Source organism: Rousettus aegyptiacus, unplaced genomic scaffold (genome assembly GCF_014176215.1).
Source record: "Rousettus aegyptiacus isolate mRouAeg1 unplaced genomic scaffold, mRouAeg1.p scaffold_m13_p_4, whole genome shotgun sequence".
Lineage (NCBI taxonomy): Eukaryota > Metazoa > Chordata > Mammalia > Chiroptera > Pteropodidae > Rousettus > Rousettus aegyptiacus.
The window spans coordinates 61,163,225-61,175,401 of record NW_023416307.1 but is presented as its reverse complement, the minus strand read 5'-3'; the positions used below and the strand labels follow the sequence as shown (position 1 = coordinate 61,175,401).

Sequence of the window (12,177 nt, the reverse complement as noted above, 5' to 3'; positions counted from 1 at the left end):
GCTTTTTTAAAAAATGTGGCTCCAGACAACTTAGAGTTTTCTACTCATTTCCACTATTTACCTTACTCATCTCCATGTGTCTTGGTTTTCTCATTTGTGAACTCTGCACAGAAATGCTTATTTTGCAGAGCTGTTGTAAGTATTACATAAATAATTGGCACATAAAAATTGTTCAGTAAATGCCATCTTTCCTCATTTTGATCTTCATTATCTTAATTGGCTGCTCAGATATTCATGAATTGAGTGGTTACATGTCTCACAGGGTTCAGAGAGTTTCATAGCCAGGTCTTGGGCGCACTGAAACATTCAATGGTTGATGTTTGCAGTAAACACTTTCTAGTCATCCTCTGCTGACTCATCACTGGGCCCACAGACTAGCCTCTATACATGTTCTCGAATTTGACTACATTTAAATTTATCAGCTACTTTTTAACTTATGACCTAATCTTACTAAATAATTCTGAAGTCTCCCTTGTTAGTTTAGTGTTTTTCAGAGGGGGAACCATCATACTGTAACTGCTTCCAAATTTTTTCTCAAAATGGTTAATGAATCTGGTCCCAGCTCCATCCTGCTGTTTATTTTTCTCTGTCAGATATGTGTTTATTGTTTCCTGCAAGCTTTCCCTTATAAGAATTCTCTATGCTTGACGAATACTATCCTACACGGAAATCAAGATGTGCTCAATAGCTTTTGAGTGGAACATTAATAAAGATTCTCTGGGATAAAGTTTTTTTCCTCAGATTGTTATTTATTTTAAGTAGCATGATTTCATTTATGTTTACCTTTTGTTTATATGCCTGTTTATATGCCTGTGGGTAGGAAATGCTTGTTTTAGAAATGTAATTTCCCAAAAGGGAAAAAAATTAGATTTCCTGAAATATATTCATTAATTCATATTTAGCTTTTTCCAAAAAGAAAAAAAGATTTAAGGTGGCTATAAAAAGAGATGGCAATGGTATTTTTGGTTTGCTTGTTAGTTTTCAATTAGCTATATAACATCTAAAAATATTTCTTCAGGTTTTTATGGTAGCCCAAATCTTGGAGTTTTATTTTCAGTTGGTATGTTTTATGTTTTTCTTCCTGGCTATTCTTTGCTCACAAACACACTATTTTTGAAATGACTAAAATGAATGTTTCAATGAGGACACAAAATAGTCAAAAATAAAGTTAAGATTTACTGGTAATGATTTTGGACTCCCTCTTCTAATGAAGGATAAGCCCATATTTAGAGGTGTCTCTAGGGCACAGCCGCCCAGATGCTAAATGACTGATAATTACCTGCCTCTGTAACTTTAAATCTATACGTAGACTCCATTTCATTCATCTCATACTTTGCCATAAATGCCTAAAGTCCATGGACAGACAGTGATATGACCAGACTTCAAGAGTCCTCAAAGCTCCCTTTGGTCTTCTTCTCCCTCTTATATATAACTGAGAATTTCAGACAATATAGAATCATACAGAACCTCATTCTCCCCTGCCTGGAATCCCGTCCCACGGATCTCTGAACATGGTAGCCTTAGGCCATGGATACCCAGTGGAAATCACACTTAAATAAATAAAGACCTCTGATGTTTATTTTCACCTTGAGACCTTTGCCCCACGATGCCTTAACCCACCATGAGGTGACATTTGTTTTGCATGACTCATTTCCTAGTTTCTGGCACTGAGTCTCTCTTGCTAAACTTTCTTCCTACTTTCCCTTATATGACCTCTTCACCCCATAGCCAAATCATTCTAAATTACAAAATGAAAGAAATTTTGGCAGAGCGGCACAGAGAAAGGGTGATTATAGCCAGTTGGAGGGCTTGCATTTTAATCCTTATCCAAACCCTGACTTTCATTTAGCTTTAACAAAGCCATTTAACCTTATGAACCTTATCTTTCTCAACTTTACAACAGAAACCATTGTAAAGGTTCCCTGCCAACCTCTTAAAGTAGTAAGAATTAGTAAAAGTGTGTGTGTGGGGTGGGGGGGGACGCTGTGTGCACCCAAGTACCATACATGTATGTCACCGCTGAATAGTTCACCCACACTCCTTCCTCTGGCTTGGCTCACATCACCCCTTCCACTCAGGGAGCCCTCCCCTCTCCTCTTTTCTCCTCCCCTCCTCTCCAATTTATCTTCATCTGAGTCATTCTTCAAATTCAGCATCCACTTTAAAGTCCTTTCTAGCTCTCAATGATCACTTCTTCCTTTTAATTACTGTTCTTATAGTCTGCACTGCTCTCTTGGAATTGATGTATTTTCTTGATTTACTAGTATGTTTTATGTTTATGTCACACCTCCCCTACTAGACTCTAAGTTCTTCAAGGCACCAAAGTGCCAGCTCCTACTACTGCTGTGCACACACTAGGAGAACAACACTGGTCCATGTTCCTCAGGTTACATGGGTCACACCTGCCAGAGGAGAGGGAGGGAACGCAATAGACCCCTGCCTATGAATGCCTAGCAGCAGTCCACAAACCAGTTGGTTTAATCTGTTCCTCAAGTTCTCATCAGGGAAAGTAGAGGAGGCTGATCTCTGAATGCATTTCAGGGGCTCTTTCCCTGTGTCTCATTCATTTCCTAGTTGGGCAGTATTTCAAACAGCATTTAAATTGGTAACCATTTCCAATCCCCTCTTCCTAAAAAGAGCATCCTAGAACTTCTCAGTAAACATTTTTGTCTCATACTTGGCCTCTTCCCAGTTTGCTGGCAATACATCATGGCATGTCTCACGAATTTAGAATTGTGTTGTGGTTCTTTTTTTATGTTTCTGTTCCAACAGTGTGTTGACACAAGGAGCCTCGGGGTATAATGAAACCAGTTTGCATAAATAAAGGGAGCAAATGGGAATGGAAAATGCTAGGAAGTAAGTATTTTAAGTCTCAAATTATTCTATATTCTGTGTTAGGTTCAAAACACTAGATTTTTACAGATTCTGAAAAATAACATCCAAAATAGTGGTCTGCCTTAGTAAAGCAAAGCTTTATATCCTTTTCCAAAATTAAATCAAATAAGTGGATTGCTGTCCTAATACTCAGATTTCTGAAGTAAGTTTGAAAGTATCGATTACTTGAATTACAAGGATTCAGTCTCCAAAGGATGCTTAAATTTGAACCTGAATTTCTGCAATTCAGCAGTATGAGGCCTCTTATTAAATGACAAGTAAGTAGAACTCAGAGTACAAAATGACAGCTTGTCAGCTATACTCCACATAGTCCAATGTTTAAGTGATAAACAACTTATCTATATTCTCATCATTGTCACCACCAAGCTGACACCAACCAGTCTGAGGGATTAGATTGGGATTCAATCTATTGCTCTTGACAGACTGCCAGGGAAGCCAGATTGCTGAGGTGCAGAGAACTAGCTGGGTATTAAAAGCAGAAACTCTACTTTGATACTCAGCACAGAATGTTGACAACTGATATATCTCACCATTTATCTGAATAATTCAAGGTAGAAAATGAATTTTTAAATGTCCATATTGATTAACTAATAGGATCATTTCTCAGTGTCCTCTTCAGTTATGGCACATGCCCCATATTTATACCCACAGGAAGGTGGAATAAGGGAGTGACTTGTGAATGAGCTTTAAAGTCAAACAGCCCTGAGTTATAACTCTTGGCTTTGCCAAGTATTAGCTATATACCTCCGGAAACTTTTCAACTTCTCTAAGCTTCTGTTTTTTTAGTCTGTAGAACAGAGTTAATAAGTCCTTCTTCGTGGGATTGTCATGAAAATTAAACTGCACGTTGCAGTCTTGGCAAAAGCCCCTGGCAGGGTGTGCTCTTTTCTTCTGACAGACTGAGAGGCCCAGGGTTTGAAGGCTTGACCTCTGGCCTAAGAATAGGACACCTGGCTCCTCCTACAGCTTTTATGAAGGCTTCTAAGATGCTGTTTACTCAACCACAACCCATATCATTGTTTCCTGTGTTTCTCTAAGTAATTGGTTAAGCGGAGGTTATGTAATGTTTTCACATCTAAAGAATGATATGAATAAATGCAAAGTACCACGGATTTATGATAAATTATAGTTGGGCACCAGGTTACTGAAAACCTGAAAAGATGAGCTCTAGGACCTGTACAATTTCTTGGAATGCAAACCTCATTTCAGTTTGAGCACACTGGCTTAGGTTGAGGCCAGTTGGAGGTATATGTTATCAGCCGTACTTGAACAGCTTGGAGAGTGCTAAGCCTTAATGAATATTACTTGAATTACCGAATTTCCTGAATAACACCAACCATGTTTGACAGGGCAAATAAGTGGAAAAAAACTATAAATGGCAGCAACTAGTTCTTTCACCCAGAAACACAAGTCTCCTCTCTGTCTGGTCAAATAGATTCTTTTCCCTCCATTTTTAAATATTGTATCATGTTTATTTCATCTTGTATTTTCTAATCCATTCTTATTTTGGATATCATTAGCTCTTTAAAAAAACACATTTGTGATATATCATTAGCTGGGGACACATGGGACTGCAAGACTGAAATGCCTCTTGTTGGTACTTTCTTTTTTAATAATAAACCTGAATCTCTCACCAGCCCCCAAGAGCAACATTGCCTTGAGCAATCCCAGCTGGTTTCTGTTTTGCCTCACATGACATCAGCAGAAGCTGTCATTTGAGTTTCATTTGCTAGAAATTTATGATCAGGGATACTGTTAAAAGTAGAAAAGACCCAGCTGGGCTTTCAAATCCCTGACTAAGGGAGTGGAGAGAAAGAGAAATAAAGGGCATGACTAATTTCAGGGATACAGTATGAAAACCTCCTTTTTGTTAATTTACAAACTAGGGATAATGGAAGTACTTACCAGATAGGTACAATCTCGCTATTTTACCCATGATTATTTTTTCCCCTGGCTAAAAGCTGACAATAAGGAATACTTCGCCTACCTGTTGGCTAAATAGCCAGGGCTGGGTGACGTGCTTTGGCAGGGTGGACAAAGTCCCAGGTACTCAGGAGACAAGCAATGGAGCCCACTACTAATGGCTTTCCTACAGCCCCAAAAGTGGAGCTTTCCCCTACCTGTTCTCTAGCAAACATTCAGGTACCAAGTAAAGTTCTACTCTGAAATCAGTGATTCTTTTGGTTCTGACTGGAACATTCCCATTTAAATTTGTGCATTCTTGGAATGACCAAATAGCTGTTAAACTACACTAAACTGGACAGCCTATCCTCTGCTAACCTAAGTTTATATAGTTACTTTAAGGGTCTGGTTAAATAGAGTAACAACTATGAAAAATAAATAACACATACACAAACCTTTAGACTAGATTAAAACTTAGGTTTTGTTCTGATCAATAGCTACATTGTTGGACGAGCTAAGAGAATTTGAGGACACACCTCACCCAAGATGAATACTACAAGGAACTCTGCTCTGAATAACATTTCAAATACACATTTAAATTTTTTGAAACCACTAAAAATAAATGGACATCAGAGTTTCTCTGGCTCATATTATTATTCCAAGTTAAGGCTACATTGGAAAAACTAAAAAACCCTCTGAGAGGTGCCCTGAGAGAAGAGTGCCTGTCTGCTTTGGTGGGGGGAATGCAGGGCGTGGAGTCACCTTACGCCTTCAGTAGGAAAGATGCTATCCTCCGGAGCATGAGATGGCTTCCTCCTACTCAGGTATCTGAGAGAATCATTCCTGACTTATATTACCCTAAATTTTACTGACCTTTTTCTCTGAAGTAATTTTATCATGCTCTCTTTTTCCTTATCAGCCTGCAGTAAAATGATAGCAATTAAGCTACGGGTAAAATTTTGGATGGGCACTAAGAGCATGGGCAAGGAGACATAAGAGGAGGATCCATTCTTAAATTGCTGCTGAGAACCTCCCTTACACTTAGGGTAGCACTTATTCCTGTCCTATGCCTTCCTGGGGTTTGACTAGATAACATTGTCATAGCAGCAAGTAATGGACAAAGAGAGAGTTACAGAGATAGACCTGTAACTATCTCAATACTAGTGGCGCTCAGAAACAAAAGCAAAGTAAGGACTGCTGGTCTTTTTTTTTTTCATTAACACACATACACACACGCACACACTCATGTTCATTTAAAGAGTCTCAGAGAAACTGACATCTGGACTCCAAGTTCAGATGTGTCTCTAGAGTGCTGGAAATTGGAATGATTAACCCAGTTCCCACATTCCATCCTTTTGCCCTCCTACTGATAGCTGGACAGTGACAGAAAAGGCCGCCTTTAAGGGAGAAAATTTCAACCAGCTGGTTTTGAAAGCATTCATGGGGACCCTGCCCCACTCCCAGTCATACTCACTCTCCACCCAGGCTACCTCACTTCCCCTTTGAGATTTCCAATTATTGATATGATATTGATGATATTGATATTGATATTGGTGGGAAAGGAGAAGCCTTGTTTTTTTTCCCCATATACATGCTTCTAGTTTCTAAGCTCCTGAAGAGAGAAACGCTTTTCCTAAGTTGTGATCAGAGTCAATGCATGCCATCTCAGGAACCTCATTCATTCTTCTTTTATTCTTTGAACTTAGTAAAAGGGAGCTATATCCAGAACTATCCCTTGGAAGAGCAGAGTAAGAATGAGGGATGGGTACTGATGGGTTTGAAAGAAACTGACTATACAGGTGCTCTCTGGGTACATACATGTCCAAGGTCCTCCTGCCATTGACTCTGTGAGTCTGTATAAAAAAGATTTATTTAACATCCAAACCAAAGGAGCTGCTACCCTGGCTGCTCTTCCTTGACATGCCTGCTGAGCTCCTTGACATGGCATAGGTTCAGCCATGGTCTGCCATCGGCAATGCGATTTTAAAATAATAATGACCAAATGTTAACATGCCCCCACCTCAACCCACAGAACAATACCAAGGAGAAGATTACTTACAAGGAGTCTTCGTTTGCCTTCAAAAGAACCTAGCAGGTCAGTCACCAGCTTCTTGGGACTCTGGGTGAAGTAGCCATCTTGCTCTGTTTTACCTGCTTTTTTCTTCTTGTTTTTCTCTTTCTCCTGCCTGCTCTTTTTCTCAGCCTTGTCCTTCTTCACTGGCTTTTCGTTTTTGAGTAGCTTGTCAGCTTTCTCATTCTTCACCTTTTTTTTCTTCTCCTTCTCAGGTTTCTCAAGCTTTTCAAGCTTTTTAGACTCCTTTGCTTTTTGGGGGGGAATATTCCCCACCTGCAACTCCTCTTCCAAGTGAGAGGCAGTAGGTCGGCTGGGGTCATACTTGTCCTCATACTCATTGCTAAGGATTTTGTCCTGGGCCTTCCTTTTGGGAGGTTTGCCTTTTGCTGGCTTGTGGGGACCTGGTACCACATTTGGGTCTCGGTGTCCATGCTCCCGCCTGTCTGTGCGGTTGTCCCGGAAACGGCCCGTTACAGTCCTGATGCTATGCTCCGAAGTAAGGGTGGGAGGGGCAGCCGTGAAGCTCTCGAAGTTGGCGGCCTTGCTGGGCCTCCTGGTGGTCTGTGGCCTCTCCCTGTGCAGCTCCTTCCTGGGTGGAGGGTAGAAATTCTCTAAGGCTACACCCCCCCTAGGCGTGGTCACCTCAGCTGTTGCTAGGGGCCTGTGAGCATCTGAGGAGGGGTGCACCCTGGGGGTCCAGGGCCTCTGGGTGGTCGGAAAGGCCGTGGTGGTTGTAGGTCTTGCAACTACAGTCACCACCCGAGAGGTGGCCCGAGTCATTGTTGTGACTGGAACAGGAGGCAGGGTGGTGGCCCTTGGGGTCGGAGGAGGTGGCGGAGGAGCTGCTGTAGTGGTGGCCGGTTTTCTCAGCACCTTCACCCGACTCTCTCTAGTGGGTGGGACCTGCGCCCTCCTCGGGTCTTCTTTCCTCTTCTCACCGCTCAGGCCTGGCCTTCCCGCCCCTCCACCGTTGTCCCCCTCCTCTACCACCTGGCCCTCTACCCCAGAGGCCTTACATTTTTGGACAAAACCCTTCTGCCTGATCTTCTCTATCCTGCGGACGGGGCCCTGGTCGATGATCTCGTACATGGCCTCCAGCCTGACGGGATAAGGGTAGCGCTCCTCCACCTGTAGCGTCTTCTTTAACAGGACCATGCCGAACTTCCCTCTCTCCAGCTTTAAGAAGCTCATCAGCTTTGGGATGAGGGTGGGATCCAGGGGCTGCTCCAGGATCCGGCCCTCGCTGGTGATCCTGCGCACCTTGCCGCCTTCTTCGCCCGCCTGATGGAACAGCACTATCTGCTGGATGTGCCTTTCTGCCAACTCGCAGTACACATCGTCCTTCAGGAGGCTCATCATGAGGCGGTAGTAGCCTTCTGAGGCGTGAGGGGCCGAGATGACCCACACACGATTCTTCCCTGCAAAGCTGGCAAGGATGTTGGGAGAGCTGGACCCAGAAGGGAAGCGCAACATTCTTGAACGAGCTGAGGACCCCTCATCTCGGACCATGTTGCGGGGAGAGCTCCGGGCTGCTGGTCTCCGCTCAGGTCTCATCAGAGCCCCACTGATGCCCAGAGCGGCCGGTAGGTCCTTTTCGTGAGCTATTCTTAACACTGGCACACTGCTCCTTCTTTGGTGAGGCTGAAGATTTGGTTCCTCCAGCGTGGTTTTCTCAATTCCCTGAGACCTCCCCATGTGCCTCAGAAACCGAGCTGGCCTTCTGTTGACTGGGGAAACCAGAGGTGCTTTCCGCCCTCCGTGGCTCCCTCGATTCATGGTATGGAAGTGGGGTTCTGAGCCACACACCAGCCACATTGCCAACAGCATGGTCAAACTGGGTCCCATTCTCCATATCATTGTGTAATCCACTTTGGAAGGCAGCAAGGTCAAAAGACAAAAGGGGAGGGGAAGCCAGAGAAAAAAAGAAAGAAAATTATTTAATTACAAACAGAACTGGGCATTATCTCTTTCTCTATTTTGCCCAAAGGCTAGGGGAAAGGGTGGTTAGAGAAGAAGGAAGGAGGTCAGGAAATGGAAAATGGGATGAGATCCTGTAAATTTTAAGCCCCTGTAATTTGTCAGCACCTAGCAGAGACAGTTACATTAAGCAGGAAACCCAGCCCAGTGCCCCATTCAGCATGCTTGCACCCTTTCCACTGACTCTCTGATGTGCCGGAGAAAATGCACACTGAGCATATTAATTATGAGAACATTCCCATTTCATTTCTTCAAACAAGCAACAAAGAAATAAACACACCAAAGACAGAAAGGATTACACACTTACATTGTGGCTCATGGAGATGGAATGCAGAGGCTTTAAAAAGCAATCTGAAGTATGGTCCCAAGACAATTTCCCAGATGAAATACTTTTTCCTCCCAACTTTCTTTCTCCTTTGCGAGGCTCGGGTGTGCTGCAGCTCCAGCTCCCAAAGTCGCCTATCCTGACCTGAGGGCTGAGCTGATTTCTTCTTTCTGGCTGTGTCTTTTTACCTTCTTGACAAGTAGGGTGAGATGACAGGAGCTGTCCTTTTAAATCTTTGCATCTCCATTTTTCAGTAGTTTCTGCTCGGTCTTGTGTCTGTGTGTGCCGGTCCCCTGTGACGATAGGCAAGACGCCCCTTAAAGCGGAGCCTCAGCTATTTCTAAATTCTCACTCTTTTCTCTCCTTAGAGTTCCAGGATCCTTCTTATCACCCTTTCCTCCACGGTCTGGCTTAGTCCCTTTGTTTCTGTAAGTAAAAGCGCTGGGATTAATATGTTTTCCAGGCTGAGGGAAAACACAGGAATGTGATGTTGAAAAGGGGCTTTTTTTTTTTTTCTCGTTTCCCACTCCTCTCTCCTCCCTTTATTTCTCCCCACCTATTTTTCCCTCCTCTTTTCCTTCTCCTTCCTTTTCTTCTTCCTCTTGTCTGGATTCAGTCCCAGGAATGCCAGGACAACCTCAGTTTTGATCCAAACCAAACTCAAACAACAGCAGCCACTGGAAATCAGGAAACTTCACTAAGAATTCAACAGATCAGCAAAACACCGCCTCCTTCTCCTTGCAGCACGTTGAGAGTACACTAGGTGGGGAGGGAGAGGTCTGTTCTTTGGGTGGGGGAAAGTTTTGAAACACTACCCATCATCATAAATCACTTTAGAATAGGATGGCTGAGGACTTAACCCCTTCTATGCCAAGTAATCAGGATACTTTCTTTTCCTGTCTGTACTCACACTGTACTCTGGAAGGGGAAATGATCAGATTTCTGTATCTGGCTGCTTGGTTTTCCTAGAGACAGATAGTCATTTGGGTCAGGGTGCTTGGCTGTATGTACACAGGCAGTATATATACTTATAGCTCCACGTATATATTTTTATCTCTTTCTCCCTGCTTCAAGCATTTTGTTTGAAGTTGGAAAAGCCCACGGAAAACATGACTGGGTTGTTTTTATTTTATCCTAGTTGGAGATCATATTACTCTTGTTCCTGGTTTTCTCCTTGGCATGGAAGGAAACTGGTAAAAGGTTAGAAATGCAAGCAATAGCTGTTGTTCCCCCGAGACTACAGTTGGCCCTTACATCAGGGGAAGGGCAGTAAGATCTCCAGCTCTGGGCTCTGGCTAGAGATGATAGGCTAAGACCTTCCTCGGAGGCATGTGTGTGTATAATGCAGTATTTTGCTATCCAAAAGGTCCAGGTATCTGGAGGGCTTTAGACAATCCTTAGAAATAACCGTATCATGTTCCAAAGAAGAGACCAACGTAGTTTTATGTGTCTGCCTCCTGGATCTGTCATGGTGATTCAGCTTTTAATGCTGTGGATTATACAGATATTTCTTCCAGCTTCTCCAAGAGAATTCAGTTGGTATTAATTGTCACAGACAGTGGTGAGTCAGGGTCCCCAGAAGGCTCCCTGTAAACTAGGCCATGCTATGACTGCACTTACTGGTGCAGTCCCTAGTTGCTACCTCTCGATCAGCCTGTCTCCAATGGATCATTTGCCTTTCCTTTATATAAGTTCCCAGCACTGAATTGAAGATCTGTACGTGGTTGAGTGTAAGGTTCTTAGCCCACGGCTTGAAGACCAAGGGTGCCAAGAAGGAGGGCCCTTCTGTGGAGCCCTCACAGACACCTGTAACCATAGTAACAAAAGTGGGCTTCAGACAGACACCCCCTGTCCGCTAGAGTCAGAGGAGATTTTTCCTTTCATTGACTTTACCTCTTACGTTGATCAAATGCCTATGTTAAGTTGGACAGTCCTAGATGTTATTTCCTTTCTCAAATCATGATGTGTTCCACATTATACCTTTCAAGGCCTTTTTGCTTCTTTTTTTCATTTTCTTTTGATGTCTCCTTACTAATAACAGCTACCATGTATTGAGCATTTTAAGATGAGGCTCTGGGCTTGGCATTTTCATATATTCTTTTATCTATCCCCCACAGCATCCCTGGAAGATAGGTGGGATTATTCCCATTTTACAGATGGACAAACTGAGGCTTAGAGAGTTTAAATCAACTGCATAATGTCATACAAATGTTAAGTGGTAGCACTAAAATTTGAACCCAGGTTTAGAACTGTCTACAAACATTGAGTTCTCCTGCCTCCCCCTCTCATTTTCTTACCACACCTTCTCTTTTTCTCCTCCTTAATTCCTTTTTGCGTTTCCCATATTCATAAAAGAGTCTCATTTATTTGCTCAACCAGAGCACTTACACTTTAGATTCTTACTTTCTGAAGTCATTGCGTAGCAGTACTTTCTACCTTTCTTAATAAGTCTTTAAAGTCTTTTACCCTTTCCTTGTCTATCACATGGCTTCCACCAACCTCTCAAGAATGTACACAACAATTGTCACCTGTGCTTTGGTAAAGTTGAAATACAGCCCCCTTAGCGACCGGGATTTGACCCAGCTGGGAAGCCTGTCCAACCCTGAGCTGTGTCGGCCCTCCCCGGGGATCTCGGGTTTTCTTCCCTTCTGAGAGCTTCAGCCACTAGATGGCGCGCTAAACACATACGTGGAAATGGTCCTAAAGCTGCCACCTCTCCGTCTCCGCTGTGGTTCCCCACTCACGACATGAACACACTGGCAAAATGGGGCTTCTCATGCCCGCGCAGGATTTTTTAACCTCTTTGCCTAAAGCCTTCCCTGGGACCTCAGAAAATCCCCCCAGGGAAATCCAGGGAGCACATTCCTGATAAAAGCAATTAGCAAGTTAGCATCCACCTCTTTAAGGAGAAGCCCATTATGATATGTGACCTGCAATGATTCTCAATTTCTAGTTCACGATTTAAGAGCCCTGTATGAAGGAGTACCCAGTGAGATCTTTCCAT

At 43.2% G+C, this 12,177-nt stretch overlaps 1 protein-coding gene across 1 annotated transcript in view; it reads right to left on the bottom strand.

The window, feature by feature from the left end:
- CCDC80 (coiled-coil domain containing 80) overlaps positions 1-9,939 on the bottom strand; it is a 33,598-nt gene extending 23,659 nt beyond the window's left edge. Inside the window, exons 1-3 of the mRNA XM_016150701.2 lie at positions 9,730-9,939; positions 9,156-9,599; positions 6,857-8,739 (exon numbers count right to left, since the gene is read on the bottom strand). Of these exons, the coding sequence (XP_016006187.2) occupies positions 6,857-8,728 (1,872 nt within the window). The 5' untranslated portion in view covers positions 8,729-8,739; positions 9,156-9,599; positions 9,730-9,939. The remainder of the gene's footprint in view (positions 1-6,856; positions 8,740-9,155; positions 9,600-9,729) is intronic.
- Positions 9,940-12,177: the final 2,238 nt, after the last annotated feature.